Source organism: Haematobia irritans, chromosome 3, assembly GCF_050003625.1.
Source record: "Haematobia irritans isolate KBUSLIRL chromosome 3, ASM5000362v1, whole genome shotgun sequence".
Classification (NCBI taxonomy): Eukaryota; Metazoa; Arthropoda; class Insecta; order Diptera; family Muscidae; genus Haematobia; species Haematobia irritans.
This window is the reverse complement of record NC_134399.1, coordinates 179,569,969-179,589,948: the sequence shown is the minus strand read 5'-3', so window position 1 is coordinate 179,589,948 and position 19,980 is coordinate 179,569,969. Positions and strand designations below refer to the sequence as shown.

The window sequence follows — 19,980 nt, the reverse complement described above, 5'->3', positions numbered from 1 at the left end:
CGGCTGAATGGACTGCGAACGGTGAACCGTCTCCGAAGCGTGGAAAGACTCAAAAGTACGCTGGCAAAGTAATGGCCTCTGTTTTTTGGGATGCGCATGGAATAATTTTTATCGAATATCTTGAGAAGGGAAAAACCATCAACAGTGACTATTATATAGCGTTATTGGAGCGTTTGAATGTCGAAATCGCGGCAAAACGGTCCCATATGAAGAAGAAAAAAGTGTTGTTCCACCAAGACAACGCACCGTGCCACAAGTCATTGAGAACGATGGCAAAAATTCATGAATTGGGCACCGTATTCTTCAGATCTGGCCCCAGCGACTTTTTCTTGTTCTCAGACCTCAAAAGGATGCTCGCAGTTAAAAAATTTGGCTGCAATGAAGAGGTGATCGCCGAAACTTAGACCTATTTTGAGGCAAAACCGAAGGAGTACTACCAAAATGGTATCAAAAAATTGGAAGGTCGTTATAATCGTTGTATCGCTCTTAAAGGGAACTATGTTGAATAATAAAAACGAATTTTGACAAAAAAATGTATTTTTCTTTGTTAGACCGGGGACTGCCAACCTGGTAATAGTGAAAATATCTTCAAAGAAATTGTCTTTAAATTTGTTGTCTTTCTGAATCTTGACACAAAGCAAAAAAGCGTTTAAAAATAGAGGACGTTTTTCAACACTTTATTTTAAAGACGATTTTTGCTGAGACATAGCATAATTTCTACTTGAAGTCAAATCCGAATTTGAAAATCTAAGTTGTCGTTAACACGTTTTTAATGGACTTTAATTGTACATGAAGAAAAAAAACAGAAAAAACGAATAAATTAAAATTTGCTGCCTAGAATCTAGTACAAAAGATAAATATAAAATACAATTCTGTCTTAAAAGTATCCTTACTTTAATTCTCCGCTTCTTTGGCTCGGCATCAATACCAAAACCATTAGTGTAAAGACAAAATCTTTGGAACCAGGCATGCTTTTTTTCAGTGCATGTAGCGGATTTTTATACTCTCCACCATAGGATGGGGATATATTAACTTTATCATTTCGTTTGTAGCACATCGAAATATTGGTCTAAGACCCAATAAAAAATATATATTCTGGGTCGCGGTGAAATTCTCAGCCGATCTAGCTATGTCCGTCCGTCCGTTTGTCCGGTTGTCCGTCCGTCTGTGGAAATCACGCTAACTTCAGAACGAAACAAGCTATCGACTTGAAACTTGGCACAAGTAGTTGTTATTTATTTCGGTCGGATGGTATTGCAAATGGGCCATATCGGACCACGTTTACGTATAGCCCCCATATAAACGGACCAGATTTGGCTTGCGGATCTTCTTGTTGGAACAAATCTCATCTTATCCGTTTGAAATTTGGTACGTGGTGTTAGTATATGGTATCTAACGTTCACGCAAAATTTGATCCATATAGGTCCATAATTATATATAGCCTCCATATAAACGGATACCCACATTTGACCTCCGGAGCCTCTTGGAGGAGCAAATTTCATACGATTCGGTTGAAATTTGGTACGTGGTGTAAGTATATATTATAGTCTTTAATGACTATGCAAAAATTTCTTCATATCGGTCCATAATTATATATAGCCCCCATATAAACCGATCCCCAGATTTTACCTCCTGAGCCTCCGATCCCGTTGAAATTTGGTACGTGGTGCAAGGATATGGCCGCTAACAGTAAAATATTACTCACGTGCGCACCCCTATTAACAACCATGCTAAAATTATTCCATGTAAATATAGCCGCAAGATTAACCGACCCCCAACCAAACAAAAATGGGTCCATATCAGTTCATAATTGTATATAGCCCCCATATAAACCGATACCCAGATTTTTCTTTCGACCCCCATATTTCACTTCTGGTTCTATAATTACCACGCAACAGTTCTTATTATTTAGAGACTCCAATAATGAAATATTCCTGCAGTGTCTCTCTCACTCTATCTCTCCCTGTAAGTCTAATAAAACTAAATGGTTTGTATCGACCCTGGAACCAACTTAGTCTATCCTGGCTAATAGTGATGAAAACATGTCGTTACAATAGTCCCCATATAAACCGATCCCCAAATTTGACGTCCGGAACTACTTGGAGCTGCAAATTACATCCGATCCCGTTGAAGATCGGTACGCCATAATTATATATAGCCCTTAACACTCATAGAAAAAATCATGAATGAACACGCTCATTTCAAAACGATTCGTTCATGAAAGTGAATCAACACACATGTGGTGTCAATCTGACAACGATAAAATACCATGCGTTGTCAAAACAACAACCAGCAACTAACAACAACAACTTTATAAACAAAATTAAAAAAAAGATTTCCGCTAGCGTGACTCGAACCTGTGTTTTCTGCACCATACGCGTTTACAGTCGCCTTACACATTGCACCACCGAGGGAGTTGCCATAATAACGTCTGACGATTATTTTAAGACTTTTCATGGCCAAAGAAATACGAATGCCGTTCATGAAATCGTGTACGCCCGTGGACGAAATTGTGAACATTCCGTTTTGATTTTTTGAGAACGTTTCCGTCCGTTCACGACTATGGAACGTAATTTTTTCTATTATTTAGTGTATAAACCAATCCCCAGAGTGGTTATTATATAGTCCTTATATAAACTAATCCCCAGATTTGACCTCCGTCCTTTTGGAGGACTAACGTACAATTTATAAGACAATACAAATGTAGAACTTTGCATGAGTCCAAAAGCCTGTTTGATTCTCAATAAAATCCCTAATTTATATTATATTACAATTTGATCCAATTTTCTGTTTTCTATTTTCAGCCTCACAATTCACAATTATTGGATACTTAAATACATTGGTCCATACTATCATGTATTTCTACTATCTGTTAACCTCACTAAAACTTAACCTGAATCTAAGTGTTTGGAAGAAACGTCTGACACAGTTCCAGATAATACAATTCTTCTATTATAGCCTTAAGCTGGTAGTGCCACTAACCAACAATTGGTGCGGTTTGCCAAGATTCTGGCTATGGACGATTCTTTTGGAAACAATCAGCATGGTAGTATTATTCACAAATTTCTATTACAGAAATTATATTGTTAAAAAACCTACACAAGTTAAACACAGAACAAAATAAGTAAACAAATATAATTAACTGTCATAAAACATAAAAGTTTTAAACATCTTATTTATGGACTGGGGCACAGAATATTAACCATTATAGGATTTAAGCAACATGAAATAAAATAAGATGTAGTGAAAGGATCAGACTTTAACATACTAGCAACAAAAAGGAAAATATTTAATAACTGGTTGTTGTTTTACAAACAACTTCTCATGTTCAATCTTTATGATGAACCTGGTGATGACGACAATTAACATACTGAGTTTCAGTTTCCAGCAAGATGTTGTAATTTGTGTTTTTAATTTAGTAAAAATTAACAGCAATTATGATTAAAAATCTATATTTCAAAAGGTTTTCAAATTTTTATTTTAATATTACTATCAATATCAGAAGTGTTTCGTCGATTGAAAAATTAAACAAATATATACGGCCGTAAGTTCGGTCAGGCCGAATTTTATGTACCCTCCACCATGGATTGCGTAGAAACTTCTACTAAAGACAGTCATCCACAATTAAATTACTTGGGTTCTTAACATCATCTTCTAAATTGTAAGTTAGTCCATGCGGGATATATAGTAGACATATTCATTCAGTTCTTGACCGGTATATATAGGGAAGAAATAATTACGAATCGATATGAACTTTAGTGCTGTAATTATAGAACCATAATTTAAATATGGGGGTCGCTTTATATGAGGGCTATATACAATTATGAACACGAGTCTAACAAAAGTGGCAGATTTTTTTTTGGTAATTGGCAGATTGGTAGGATTCTTGATGTTTTGGAAGATCTTGTAAAATATTCCTCTCCAACTATCAAATGCTTCATAAATTTTCTATAGAAATAGCATTTTGGCAAAATTTTCTACAGAAATAAATTTCTGACAAAATTGTTGATAGAAATAAAATTTTGACAAATAGAAATATACAATTTAACAAAATTTTGTATAGAAACTATATTTTTACAAAATTTCCTAAAGACATAAAATGTTGACAAAATTTTCTATAGAAATAAAATTTTGACAAAATTTTCTATAGAAATAAAATATTGACAAAATTTTCTATAGAAACCCATCAAAAAAATTTGGAAGTTCTTCCAAAGGCACAACTTTAAAAGCACTTCCAGAAGATGCACTCACAATGATGTTCTTTATTTTAACTACACAGGAAGTTCTTTTAATTCAATTTTTTATAACTTGCTTTTTTCATACTTTTAATGGATAATTTTAACTTTATTTGTTTCAAATAGGTTAAAAACAGAATAAGAACTCATAAAATGGTACAAATAAATTAAATTTTGTCGAAAAATGCTAAATCCAATCTGAACAAATTGTGAATTTTTGAAAATATTTGAGGTCAAACGTTTCCGACAAGCGTTAGAATCCATTAAAAATTATAAAAAAATATATAAATTATTTATTTGACAAATTATCACAGATTTTTTTAATTTACATCCAAAACATTGAATTCGGATCACACTTAAAGAAGTGATGCAAATTCAGTGCAACGGCTGTTGAAATGGAGGACTTCCGTCTTATGACAAGCCCATGTTAAATTCATCGCTTCTGCGTCAATTTTGCACCACTTCCGAATCCAAAGAGAACATTTTCTGTACTTTTTTGGCGACACTTTTTTTGCTGGGAATATACAATTTTGACAAAATTTTCTATGGCAATAAAATTTTTGTAGATTATTTTTGGCTCGAGTGGCAATCGTGATTTTTCTGTGATTGGGGATCGGTTTATTTGGGGGCTATATATAATATAGATCGATACGGACCAATTTTGGCATGGTTGTTATCGGCCATACATTAGCGAAATGTACCAAAATTTCTACCGGATCGGATGAATTTTGCTCCTTCAAGAGGATCCTGACGTCAAATCTGAGGGTCGGTTCAAATGGTGGCTATATATAACTATGAACCGATATGGACCAATTCTTGCATGGTTACCATGGATACCATATACTAACACCACATACTAAGTTTCAATCGGATCGGAGGTAAAATCTGGGGATCGGTTTATATAAGGGCTATATATAATTATGGACTGATATGAACCAATTCTGGCAATGTTGTTAGAGACCATATACACACAAAAAAATAAAATATGAATTTGTACATAAATTTGTACATTTTTATAAATTTATGGACTTTTTCATAAAAAATGTGTATACTTACATAATATAATGTTTTCATAAATACTTGCTATGAAATTATGAATCTTTTAATAATATATAGAGACGGTTTAATAAAATTAATTAAATTTTACTTAATATATCAAAAAATACTGGTTTTCTCTTAGTGTGAGAGAGCCACAACATAGAGTTACTATCATATATATACAATACAAGCATAACAGGTTGGCTGATAAGTCCCCGGTGTGACACATAGATGGCGTCGCTACTATTAAATGCATATTATTTTTATATAGTACCACCTTTCAAATGATTCGTGTCAAAATTCGACGTCTGTAAGTCAATTAGTTTGTGAGATAGAGAAACTTTTGTTATTGTGAAAAAATGGAAAAAAAGGAATTTCGTGTTTTGATAAAATACTGTTTTCTGAAGGTAAAAAATACGGTGGAAGCAAAAACTTGGCTTGATAATGAGTTTCCGGACTCTGCCCCAGGGAAATCAACAATAATTGATTGATGTGCAAAATTCAAGCGTGGTGATATGAGCACGGAGGACGGTGAACGCAGTGGACGCCCGAAAGAGGTGGTTACCGACGAAAACATCAAAAAATCCAAAAAATGATTTTGAATGACCGTAAAATGAAGTTGATCGAGATAGCAGAGGACTTAAAGATATCAAAGGAACGTGTTGGTCATATCATTCAACAATATTTGGTTTTGCGGAAGCTTTGTGCGCGAGCTCACATTTGACCAAAAACAACAACGTGTTGATGATTCTGAGCGGTGTTTGCAGCTGTTAACTCGTAATACACCCGAGTTTTTCCGTCGATATCTGACAATGGATGAAACATGGCTCCATCACTACACTCCTGAATCCAATCGACAGTCGGCTGAGTGGACAGCGACCGGTGAACCGTCTCCGAAGCGTGGAAAGACTCAAACGTCCGCTGGCAAAGTAATAGCCTCTGTTTTTGGGATGCGCATGGAATAATTTTTATCGATTATCTTGAGAGGGGCAAAACCATCAGCAGTGAATATTATATGGCGTTATTGGACCGTTTGAAGGTCTAAATCGCGGCAAAACGGCCCCATATGGAGAAGAAAAAAGTGTTGTTCCACCAAGACAATGCACCGTGCCACAAGTCATTGAGAACAATGGCAAAAATTCATGAATTGGGCTTCGAATTGCTTCCCCACCCACCATATTCTCCAGATCTGGCCCAAGCGACTTTTTCTTGTTCTCAGACCTTAAGAGGATGCTCGCAGGGAAAAAATTTGGTTGCAATGAAGAGGCGATCGCCGAAACTGAGGCCTATTTTGAGGCAAAACCGAAGGAGTACTACCAAAATGGTATAAAAAATTGGAAGGTCGTTACAATCGTTGTATCGCTCCTGAAGGGAACTATGTTGAATAATAAAAACGAATTTTGACAAAAAAAATGTGATTTTCTCTGTTAGACCGGGGACTTATCAGCCAAGGTGTTATAATACGAGACAACAAAAAACGAAACATAACGTTTTGAAGGTAACACGCGAGTTTGATATATTTGAGTTGAGTCGCCGTCGCGATTTGAAGATTTTTTATTGATGCAAAAAAATACAAAAAAACAATATTAACTGGAGGCTTTGTTTATGTTTATCAATAATATAAAATATTATAAAATTATGTTCTTTGCTGGCTGGACTTTAATGCGGGTTTTAATAAATGGGTTCATACATTTTGACCAATTATGCAGGCATTACGAATCAGGGGAAAAAATTTAAAAGAAAACTTTCATATAATGCATGCCGTTTTTAGTACATATTATGTAAATGTACATATTTTTCAATGACAAAAATATGTATACTTCATTTGTAATATTAAAATTTCCATCCATATTATGTACACATTGATAGTCATTGAAAACCTGTATTTTTGATTTTATGAATTGCTTTCATATAATTTATGAATCCCGTGTTTGGAAAATTTTTGTGAACACTATTCATAAAATAAATGTATTATTTTTTTGTCTGAGCAAATGGTAAATAAAGACGAGTATATAAATAAATAAAAAAGATTCAGGAGATTATGTTGAAAAATAAAAATATTTTTGAAAAACTAACTATTCTCTTTCATTGATAGGCTAAGAAGTTTCCGAACCGCCCTCGTATATAGCTCCTAGCAAATTTGAAGTAGTTGAGATGGTAACACAAATGTATGTCTACATAGTGGTGAAGGGTATTATATAGTCGGCTCCGCCCGTCTTTAGACTTTACTTACATTTTTTAGATCTAACATTTTTTTTAGCTTCCGTGACTCGAACTGGAATTATTTGCTCCATACGCGTTAACAGTCGACTTAGCACATTTCATCACTGACGTAGTTGCCATAACAACGTCTTACTATTATTTCAAGAATTTTCATGGCCAAAGAAAAATTAACGCCGTCCATGAAATCGTGAACGTCCGTGGAGGATAACATTAACATTCCGTTTTGATTTTTGTTTAACGTTTCCGTTTCTTTTTTTTACTAGCCGTTCACGATTATGAAATGTAATTTTTTCTATTAGTGCATAATCGAAAGTTTAATAAATTCTGATGTATGTCTATTGCCCTGTGGTATATCCATTGTTTCTTGTATTTGTTACAATTTTTACCACTAAGGTCAGTAGATACACAACGAATTTAAATTAATTCCGAAAGTCATTGCATTATGTATAAGCTCAGCTTGTTCACATTTGTATTACAATTGAAATAGACCTTAAACTTGCCCTCTTACAAATGGGTTTAACCGCAAACAAATGAAGAAGAGTTATTTTTGGTCTAAGGAGACGATATAAAGTAGCAGAGTGTAGCAAACTACCAGCATTAACCATCTGTTCCACAGTGTGGTGCAGTGTATAAAAATGACAAATTACTTAGTCTCTTTTGTGATTTGAATGAGTTTAGTAGGGTGAAAAAGTCCTCTGGGTCCTCGTACTTAAATTTCAAGAAATCGTTAGGTTAGGTGGCAGCCCGATGTATCAGGCTCACTTAGACTATTCAGTCCATTGTGATACCACATTGGTGAATTCTCTCTTATCACTGAGTGCTGCCCCATTCCATGTTAAGCTCTATGACAAGGGACCTCCTTTTTATAGCCGAGTCCGAACGGCGTTCCACATTGCAGTGAAACCACTTAGAGAAGCTTTGAAACCCTCAGAAATGTCACCAGCATTACTGAGGTGGGATAATCCACCGCTGAAAAACTTTTTGGTGTTCGGTCGAAGCAGGAATCGAATCCACGACCTTGTGTATGCAAGGCGGGCATGCTAACCATTGCACCACGGTGGCTCGCCAGAAAGAAATCGTTAGTAAATGTTAGAAAATTTGGCACAAGTATGTATTTTGGGTCAGGATGGAACCCTATTGATTTTGGAAGAAATCCGTTCAGTTTTAGATATAGATCCCATATATATCTTTCGCCCGATATTCACTTATATAGCCCCAGAAGCAAGAGTTTTGCCCTAATTTGCTTCAACTTTTGCATAGGGAATACAATTAATATTATAGTTATGCATGCTAAATTTGGTTGAAATCGGTTCAGATTTAGATGTAACTCCCCCGATTTTCACTCATAGGACCACATAGGTCAAAGCTGTAATCCGATTTTCGTGAAATTTTGCACAGGAAGTAAAAATAACATTGTAACTATGTATACCAAATTTGGTTGAAATCGGTTCAGATTTAGATATAGCTCCCATATAAAGGATGGTTAAAATTTCAAGGGCCGATGTTGATTTTGAATAAAACACAAACTATTTAGGAAATTATTGTAATTTTATTTTATTATGTTATACTGGTATTATTCAATTATGTATGGAGCAAAATATCGGCCAAATGGGCTCCGCGACCTCGGTGGCACACCTTCATCCGATGGTCCAACTTGTCGATGACGCTGAGGCATAATGGAGGTTCTATGCCGTTAATGTGCCGAATTATCGCATCCTTTAGCTCTTGAATTGTTGCTGGCTTATCGACGTACACCTTTTCTTTCAAATAACCCCAAAGAAAAAAGTCCAACGGTGTCAAATCACATGATCTTGGAGGCCAATTGACATCGCCATTACGTGAGATAACACTGTCATTGAATTTGTTGCGCAAAAGAGCCATTGTTTCGTTAGCTGTGTGTCAAGTGGCACCGTCCTGCTGAAACCACATATCGTCCACATCCATATCTTCCCATTCGGGCCATACAAAGTTCGTTATCATCTCACGATAGCGAACACCATTCACAGTAACTGCCTGAACGGCCTCATTTTGGAAAAAATACGGCCCGATGATGCCGCCAGCCTATAAACCGCACCAAACAGTCACTCTTTGTGGGTGCATTGGTTTTTCGACAATCACTCTTGGATTCTCATTCGCCCAAATGTGGCAATTCTGTTTATTGACGAATCCACTGAGGTGAAAATGTGCCCCATCACTGAAGATGATTTTCTTCGAAAATTGATCATCCATTGTTGCCATTTCTTGGAACCATTTAACACGTTGCTGGATTGTGTATCTCTCCATGGTTCAAAGTGAGTAAGTCTGAAATAGAGAAATGTCAAATAAAATTCGGAAAAAAACTTGGCGTTTAGGTGTGGTTCACATTCAACATCGGCCCTTACAATTTAACCACCCTTTATATGTTTTCATTATTCGGCAAAAATCGTCAATATACCAACATTTTCCTTGTAAAATCGCCACTGCTAAGTCGAAAACTTGTACGAATGACTTAAATTTTCCTACACTGAAAAAAAGGCATGCCCGGTTCCAAAGATTTTGTCTTTACTTTAACAATTTTGGTATTGATTCCGAGCCAAAGAAGGGGAGAATTCAAGTAAGGATACTCTTAAGACATAATTCTCTTTTAAATTTGGATTTTGTGTACGTGACTCTAGGAAGCAAATTTTAATTTTTCCCTTTTTCAGCTTTTTGTCTTCATATGCTATCAAAGTCGTTTAAAAACAAGTTAACGACAACTTTATTTTCCAAATTCAGACGGGACTTCCAGTAGAAAGTATGCTGTGTTTCAAGTAAAAAACGTCTTTAACAAAGTGTTGAAAAACGTGTCCTATATTTGAACGATTTTTTGCTTTGTAATCAAGATGCAAAAAGACAACAAATTTAAAGACAATTTTATTAATTTTAAAAATTTTTTCTGAATTATTAAAGTCAAGTTGACCTTAGCCCAAACATTTTTTCTTTCATGTTATGATGCCGATTTTTAAGTGAAATTATTAATTATAAGGACAATACGAATTCATTGAAAAGTTTATCGACTTTTGGACAAGGAAAAAAGTTTATATTAGCGTCTTCTACGTTAAGCAAAATTTGCATTCGTATTTTAAGGCCATAAAATCTTTGGCCTCACAACAATATTTTTTTAGTGTATACTTATAATACTTAGCTATCGATAGATAAATCATAAATAAACTTTAGCGAAGTTGCTCAATAATTGTTCCAGATTTAAATGTTTCCAATATTTATACGATGCGTCACACTGTGGAACTACTAACATTGTGTTCCCCCCAGAGGATTAGCTGATTGAAATTTTAAGTCTAAATTTTGTTTAGAAGTCTAACAAATTTTGTCCACATCAGGGGAACAAAATCCTTTATATATAGCACCCAACACATTTGACGGATTTGATATGGTATCGAAAATGTAGATCTACAAAGTGGTGCAGGGTATAGTATAGTCGGCCCCGCCCGACTTCAAACATTGCTTACTTGTTTTTATTGTTTGAATGCATCTAACGAAGAAACTGATGATCAGCAATCGATATGAATCAATTCCCGCATGGTAATTAAAGGGCCAAATTTCAACCGGACCAAATGATATTTGAAGGTTAAAAAGTCAAATCTTGGATGGTCGGTTTATACGGGGGCTTTATATAAACTTGGTCCGATGTGGACAAAATTTTACATTGTTGTTAGGGACAGTGATGCCAGGTAGTTTTCTGAAAATTCCCTACGCGGCTCTTACAATTACCTTTTTCCAAAATTTTTTCCCTACGTCCAAAAATTTTTTCCCTACATTTTTCGCTAGGGTAAAAATTGACTAAATTCGAACAAATATGGCGAGAAAATAACAAATATTTCTTTAAAATTAATCGTCAGTGACTATATCTCTCAATAAAGGGACCAAATGTGCAATAATAGTAATACTGACATTCTTAATCGGATTTCAAACTTTGCAACATCATTGCTCATTTTTAACACTAAAGGGTGATTCGGTCAAAATTTGGTCAATATAAACTTGACATATTTCTTTCAATTTTGCATTTAAAAAACCTGAACACCCCTCATTTTGAAGGTGTGTGTGTAAAATGTTGCTCCTATTTTGATTTTGGAATTCACTCTTCAGTTGTCAAAATGCCGTCCAAGCAAGAAGAGCAGCGTATCAAAATTTTGCTCGCGCATCGCGAAAATCCGAGCTACTCGCACGCAAAGCTGGCAAAATCGCTAAAAGTTGCCAAATCAACCGTTACAAATGTAATTAAAGTGTTTGGGGAACGTTTGTCGACAGCCAGGAAGTCTGGATCGGGGGAAATCGAAAACCGGAAGCCGCTGAGACGACAAAGAGAGTTGCCGGTAGTTTCAAGCGAAACCCTAAGCCGCAAATAAGCTGGGTGTATCGTCTACAACCGCCCATCGAGCCAAAAAACGAGCCAGATTATCGACTTACAAGAAGGTAGTGACTCCAAATCGCGATGATAAACAAAATACGACGGCCAAAGCGCGATCCCGGAGGCTGACGAAGTTTGACTGCGTGGTAATGGACGACGAAACCTACGTCAAAGCCGACTACAAGCAGCTTCCGGGACAGGAGTTTTATACGGCGAAGGAAAGGGGAAAGGTAGCAGATATTTTCAAGCACATAAAACTGTCAAAGTTCGCAAAGAAATATCTGGTTTGACAAGCCATCTGTACCTGTGGCATGAAATGCAGCATTTTCATAGCTTCCGAGACTGTCAACCAAGAAATTTACGTGAAAGAGTGCTTGAATAAACGTCTGCTGCCTTTCCTGAAGAAACACGGTTGTTCCGTACTGTTTTGGCCGGATTTTGCATCTTGCCATTAAGGTAAAAAGGCCATGGAGTGTTACGCCGCCAACAACGTTCAGGTGGTTCCCAAGGACAAGAACCCTCCCAACACGCCAGAGCTCCGCCCAATTGAGAAATACTGGGCTATTGACAAGCGGAACCAAAAGAAGACCAAAAAACTGCTAAGGACGAGCAGCAGTTCAAGGCAAAATGGCTTTCTGCGGCGAAGAAGGTGGACAAGATGGCTGTACAAAATCTGATGGCAGGTGTCAAGCGTGAGGCCCGGCAATTCGGATTTGGAAAAACGAAAGCCTAACTGAATATTTTTCCTTTCCTGAATTTTATACTAATTGAACTTGAAAAAGAAATTTAATTTGATTTTTTAAATAAACGATTTCACCGATTTACACGCGTTTTCCCTTGACCAAATTTTGACCGTATCACCCTTTACCAACATTTTACTTGTGGACTTTAAAAGCCGCGTGTTTCTTCATGTCAGATTTTCCACAATTTACGAATTTTCCACAAGCAATGCACCGACATTTAAAATCGTAATTTTCTAGCCAATCCTTTAATTCAACAGTAACCCAATTTGCACAAAAAGGTTGTTTTCTAAATTTTGCTGGAATGGTTTTTGTAGATGACATTTTTTTTAAAAAATTAAAAATTCTTAAGAATGTAATTTGCCCATAGGTAAACAGCGTAAAACAGTTATTTAATGATATTGCGGAATAAATATTCTAGTGATCTTTGTATTAGAAAATTTTGGGAAGCACCAAGTTGGGGAAGCCATCACCTGTTTATGTACCTAAATGGAAGCGTTCATTCCAGCAAAAGTAAATATATTTCATGTTATTAAAATACCAACAAAAAATCTTTTAACGACACCGCTGACCTTTTCTAAATAATATCATTATAATAACATCGTTGACGGTGAATTAAGTATTCAATTAGTTGATGCCTTGACTACTATATATTTTGGATCTTATAATATTTGATATATTAAGCCAAACTACTCTTCTTATTGCAAAATATAGTAAAATCTGAAAATTGGAAAAATTCCCTACATTTGTAGAAAAAATTAAAAATCTGTCCTTTTCCCCTACAGTTGTAATTTTAGGAAAAAATCCCTACTAAATAGGATTTTCCCTACGCATGGCATCACTGGTTAGGGAGCATATACTGACATCACATACCAAAATTTCAACTAGATCGAATTAAATTTGTTTTCCAAGAGGCTCCGGAGGCATGGCTGCCAATTTTGTCGTTTTATCGGCACTTTGACGATTTTTTATTCAAAAACAAGTAAGGAAAGTCTAAAGTCGGCGGGGCCGACTATATTATACCCTGCACCACTTTGTAGATCTAAATTTTCGATACCATATCACATCCGTCAAATGTGTTGGGGGCTATATATAAAAGTTTGTCCCAAATACATACATTTAAATATCACTCGATCTGTACAGAATTTGATAGACTTCTACAAAATCTATAGACTCAAAATTTAAGTCGGCTAATGCACTAGGGTGGAACACAATGTTAGTAAAAAAATATGGGAAACATTTAAATCTGAAGCAATTTTAAAGAAACTTCGCAAAAGTTTATTTATGATTTATCGATCGATATATATGTATTAGAAGTTTAGGAAAATTAGATTCATTTTTACAACTTTTCGACTAAACAGTGGCGATTTTACAAGGAAAATGTTGGTATTTTGACGATTTTAGTCGAAATCCGTAAAACATATATATGGGAGCTATATCTATTTCTGAACCGATTTCAACCAAATTTGGCACCCATAGCTACAATACTAATTCTACTCCCTGTGCAAAATTTCAACTAAATCGGAGTTAAAAATTGGCCTTTGTGGTCATATGAGTGTAAATCGGGCGAAAGCTATATATGGGAGATATATCTAAATCTGAACCGATTTCAACCAAATTTGGCACGCATAGCTACAATGCTAATTCTACTCCCTGTGCAAAATTTCAACTAAATCAGAGTAACAGATTGGCCACTGTGGTCATATGAGTGTAAATCGGGCGAACGATATATATGGGAGCTATATCTAAATCTAAACCGATTTCAATTAAATTTGGCACACTTAACTACACTACTAATTGTACTCCTAGTGCAAAATTTCAACCAAATTGGGGTAAAACTCTGGCTTCTGGGACCATATTAGTCCATATCGGGCGAAAGATAGTGAGAATACATTTGACAATTGTTAGACAGATAAATTGCAAGTTTTTGCTAGAGATTTCATACGCGTAGGAGCTATAACTCATTTTACACTTACAATATTAGTATCACGGTTGCCACACGTGCCAAAAATAATGCACCAAAATTTGAAGAAAATTGTACAAAAAATTTAACAAATTAACAAAAGAAAAAAATATTATTTTGATGTTTGTGATCACATTTTTGTGGTTAATATATAAAAAATGTTGTTATAATAAAATTTATTTCTATAGGAAATATTTTCAAAATTTAATTTCTATAAAAAAATTCGTCAAAACTTTGTCTTTGTAGAAAATGTTGTCAAAATTTTATTTTTATGGAAAACTTTGTCAAAATAATGTTTCTATAGAAAATGTTGTCAAAATTTTCTTTTTATAGAAAATTTTTCCAAAATTTTATTTCTGTAAAAAATGTTGTCAACATTTTATTTCTGTCAAACTTTTTTTTTTTATTTTTATAGAAAAGTTTTTCAATGAAAAAATTCGTCAAAATTGTGTATTTATATAAAATTTTGTCAAAATGTTATTTCTATAGAAAATTTTGTCAAAATATTCTTTCTATGTAAAATATAATATGTCAAAATATTCTTTCTATCGAAAATTTTGTCAAAATTTTCTTTCTATAGAAAATGTTATCAAAATTTTATTTCTATAGAAAATGTTGCGAAACTTTTGTTTTTATAGAAAATTTTACCAATTTTATTTTTATAGAAAATTTTGCCAATTTTTTTTTCTATTGAAAATTTTGTCAAAATTTTATTTCTATAGAAGGACTCTATATATGTAGAAAATTTTTGCACATTTTTATTTCTATAGGTAAATTCTTGCAAAATTGCATTTCTAAGAAAATTTTCGCAAAGTTTTATTTTTAATAAACTTTTTGCAAATTGTCAAATTTAAAAATTAATTAAATTAAATTAAAAAAAATAAAATAAAAAAAATATATATTCATAAAGGTTTTTGTTAATTTTTTTCCTCCATTTAAATCACCAATTAATCCATACATCTTTCATATTATCAGTTTGCATTATTTAAGTAGAAAAAGGTTAAGCCTTAAGCTCTTTAAAATTATATAGCTAAATTTATATAAATGAATATTGTAACTATTATTAAACAATAAAGAAATTGAATTGAATTGAATTGTCAAATTTTGGAAAACCGGACAACGCATACATAAAAAACTATACTTTAAAAAAAATTATATTATTTTTTGAATTGCATAGCATTGAATTGCAAGTGTAATGATATTTTTATACAATATTGAATTCATTATGCTTTTGTTGTTGAAATGCATAATTTTGTTAATTTTTCTATGAAATAAATATTTTTATTTTTAATCAAAAAAAGAGTTTGGTTTTAATATCCCAGAAAAAAAATTGGAAGTTTTTCCAAAGGCACAACTTTAAAAGCACTTCCAGAAGATGTACTCCCAATGATGTTCTTTATTTTAACTACACAGGAAGTTCTTTTCATTCAATTTTTTATAACAAGCTTTTTTCATATTTTTAATGGGTAATTTTAACTTTTTTGTTTCAAATTGGTTATAAAAAGTTTAAGTGGTACAAATTATTAAAATTTTGTCGAAAAAAATGCTTAATCCAATCTGAAAAATTGTGAATTTTTGAAAATATTTGAGGTCAAACGTTTCAGACAAGCGTTAGAATCCATTAAAAATTATAAAAATCATTTATTTGACAAAATATCACAGAATTTTTTGTAATTTACATCCAAAACATTGAATTCGGATCACACCTAAAGAAGTGATGCAAATTCAGGTGTTGAAATGGAGGACTTCGGTCTTATGACAAGTCTATGTTAAATTCATCGCTTCTGCGTTAATTTTGCACCACTTCCGGAACCAAAAAGAACATTTTGTTACTTTTTGGCGACTCTTTTTTTGCTGGGTAATTATAGACAGATATAGATAAATTTTGCATGGCATATACTAACATCCCAGCAAAAAAAGCGTGGCAAAAAAGGTCTTAAAATGTTCTTTATGTATCCGGAAGTGGTGCAAAATTGGCACAGAAGCGATTAATTTAACATGGGCTTGTCATAGGACGGCTGCCCACCATTTCAACAGCCTTTGCACTGAATTCGCATCACTTCTTAAGGTGTGGTTAGAATTCAGCGTTTTGTATGTAAATAAAAAAATATTGTGATATTTTACCAAATAAATTATTTTTATAATTTTTTATGATTTTTAATGCATTTTAACGCTTGTGTGAAACGTTTGTCCTCAAATATTTTGAAAAATCTGAAAATCTGAATTTAACATTTTTGTCGACAAAATTGGAATAATTTCTACCATTTCATTAATTCTTATTCTGTTTTTAACCTATTCAAAAGAAAAAACCTTAAAATTACGCATTAAAATATAAAAAAAATCGAGTTATAAAAAAATTGAATTAAAAGAACTTCCGGTGTAGTTAAAATGAAGAACACCATTAGGAGGATGTTTTTGGAAGTGCTTTTAAAGTCGTGCCTTCAGAAGAACTTCCAAATTTTTTTTTGCTGAGATCTCGTACCTAATTTCAATCGTTCGGACGAAATTTCCTCCTTCAAGAGGCTACGAAGGCCCAATTTGGGGATCGGTTTATATGGAATTATGGGCCGATATGATACAATTTTTGCACGGGTTTTAAAGGACACATGGTAACGTGTATCAAATTTCAATTCACAATGTTAAGAAGTTTTAGGATACCACAACCCAAGTAACAACAATTTATTGCGATAGAAAATTTTGTTAAAATTTTATTTATTTTGTTAAAATTTTATTTCTATAGAAAATTTTGTCAAAATTTTATTACTATAGAATTTTTTGTCAAAATTTTATTTCTATAGCAAATTATGTAAAAAATTTATTCCTATAGAAAATTTTGTCAAAATTTTATTTCTATAGAAAATTTTGTCAAACTGAATTATATAGTATTTAATCGACCTTTTTTTGTTTAATATATACTCCGTATGGACTAACTTACAATTGAGTAGACGGTGTTAAGAAGTTTTAAGAAACCTTGCCATCGGCAAGTGTTACTGCAACCCAAGTAATTCGATTGTGGATTGTCGATTGGCAATCCATGGTGGAGGGTACATAAGATTCGGCCTGGCCGAACTTACGGCCGTTTATACTTTTTTTTTTTGGAATGGAGTTTTTTTTTTTGTTTTTTTTTTTATGGTGGGGGGGGGGGGGGGGTTAATGGTTTATGTATGACATTACTTTTAATTTTGGTTAAATTGTAACATTGAACTTGAATTGATTACATTGTTCTACAATTGTGACGTTTTTGTGTGCCTTAAAAAATGACATATTTAAATAAAATTAAAATACATGTACGCATTGTATGCTTTCCTATACAAACATATATTTCGATAAACAAAAATCCCAAAAATTTTATTTCATTAGTCTTAAATGAGTGCTTGTCGAGTATTGTAGTCAACACAGTAACGAATTATTGAAAAAATTGTAAAATGCTTTTGATAAAAATGATAGCACGTGAATTGATCCAGCATTTTTCAATAGCAGGAAGTGGTACAGACCTTAAATTATTATGGTTTAAATCAATCTCATTTATGTGCATTACAATTTAAATAATTCCAGATGATCGTATGGCCCAATTACCTCTCATCAATAGTTATTTTAAAATTGTTTTAATATTGGCGCTATATATTCTATTTGTGACGAAAATAGGTCAAACGCTAATGGCTAACCGAAAACCATTTAAACTGAAAGCGCTAATGCAACTCTATAATATTGGTCAAGTTGCATTGAATACATACATTTTTATTGGGGTAAGTTACAAGAAATTGTAAGTGACGTATTTTTTTTTATACCCACCACCATAGAATTGTGACGGGGGTATAATAAGTTTGTCATTCCGTTTGTAACACATCGAAATTCCGTCCTATGACAGACCAATGTAAAATTCATTGGAGATGATCCAAGTGTGCACTACTTCCGGATCACAAATTGGCGATACAAACTACTTTTTTGGAAGCTCTTTTTTTGCTGGGTAGTCGAAAATCGATATTTCGATGTTTTACAAACGGCATGACAAACTTATTATACCCTCATCACCATTGTATAGTGGGTGGTGGGTATAAAAAATGAACTAAGAGTAAAGAAAAAAATCTTTGGCACCACATCATGACTATTGTAACCATACACACCCTCAAAAATCGCTTTCACATGTTTGCATCCACACATTTTACATTTAGGAACATTTTACGTCCCAAACATAATACGTTGTAACATATTAATACATATGTTTCAAACAGGGTATGCTAGTTTATGAATATTATATGCTTGCACTTAAAAACAATGTGTTAAAAATTTGAGTTCCAAACATATAATTTTTACACCGGAACATATGAAAAACAGTATTTTTCGTCCGTGCAGTTGTTTATTCCAACTATTCTTAGGAATCGTACCAAAATTTTGTACTGCTTCAGTATTGAACTCATCCGCATACATCATTGAAATTTGTACACGCAAAAAATAATTCTTTCCTCCCAAACGAAATTTTAGACAAACAAAGTACGTTTCTCATTTGCTTTTCGTTGAAAGGAAGTGTATTTGTAAGAAAAGTATATACGTTTTGTGATAAACGTTTATTCTTTTCCAGGATGTAAAAACAATCTCATAAAGACTAACTCAAACAAAAATTTCTGGCTAATTGCATTTTCCCTCACATCTTTCTCACTTCCACGAAGCTTTTTAGTTCTCAGTACCTTTTTCTGTAATATGTTACAAACAATGTAGAAGAAATTATACTATTTTATAAATTTAAAATTTTTTTTTTTACCTTTCGCCTGGACGGAGAATCGAACCGCGGACCATGCAATTTGTAAGCCAACACACTATCCACTGAGCTATGTAGCCGTTATTGTCATCAATAGACAATAACCCATATAAGTTATATTTATATAGCATAGCTTGCGGCGCCCACGAGCCGATTAAACAAAGTTTAGGACCATAAAGAGGTTTGCCACAAATGGTGAGTATCGGTCCATGTTTTGATATAGACCGATATCCCGATTTTACTTCTTGGGCTTCTAGAATCCAGAGTTTTTATCCAATTTGCCTGAAATTGGAAATCTAGAGGTATTTTCGGGCCATAAAGAGGTGTGCCGAAAACGGTGAATATAGGTCTCCCGATTTAACTCATTGGATTTCTAGAAACCGTAGTTTTTATTCGATTTGCTTGAAATCGTAAATATTCTGGTATTTTAGGCTCACAAAAATGTGTATCGGATTAAGTTTTTATCGGTCCTTTTGGTAATGCCTCCATATAGACCGACTTCACTTCTTGAGGGTATAGAAGGCGCACTGATCATGAAAATTGCTTGAAACTCAATGTAGAATTTCCAGATTTTACTTTTCGGGTGAAAATCTACAGATTTAAGATTTCAAATTAAGACGTTATTTTATAATTTTCTTGCA

General features: G+C 33.7%; 1 protein-coding gene across 1 annotated transcript in view; it reads left to right on the top strand.

The window, feature by feature from the left end:
* The window catches only part of LOC142231309 (very long chain fatty acid elongase 5-like), a 56,438-nt gene that overhangs the window by 8,860 nt on the left and 27,598 nt on the right, over nucleotides 1–19,980 (top strand). Inside the window, exons 5-6 of the mRNA XM_075301924.1 lie at nucleotides 2,805–3,122; nucleotides 18,139–18,329. Coding sequence (XP_075158039.1) covers nucleotides 2,805–3,122; nucleotides 18,139–18,329 — 509 coding nt within the window. The remainder of the gene's footprint in view (nucleotides 1–2,804; nucleotides 3,123–18,138; nucleotides 18,330–19,980) is intronic.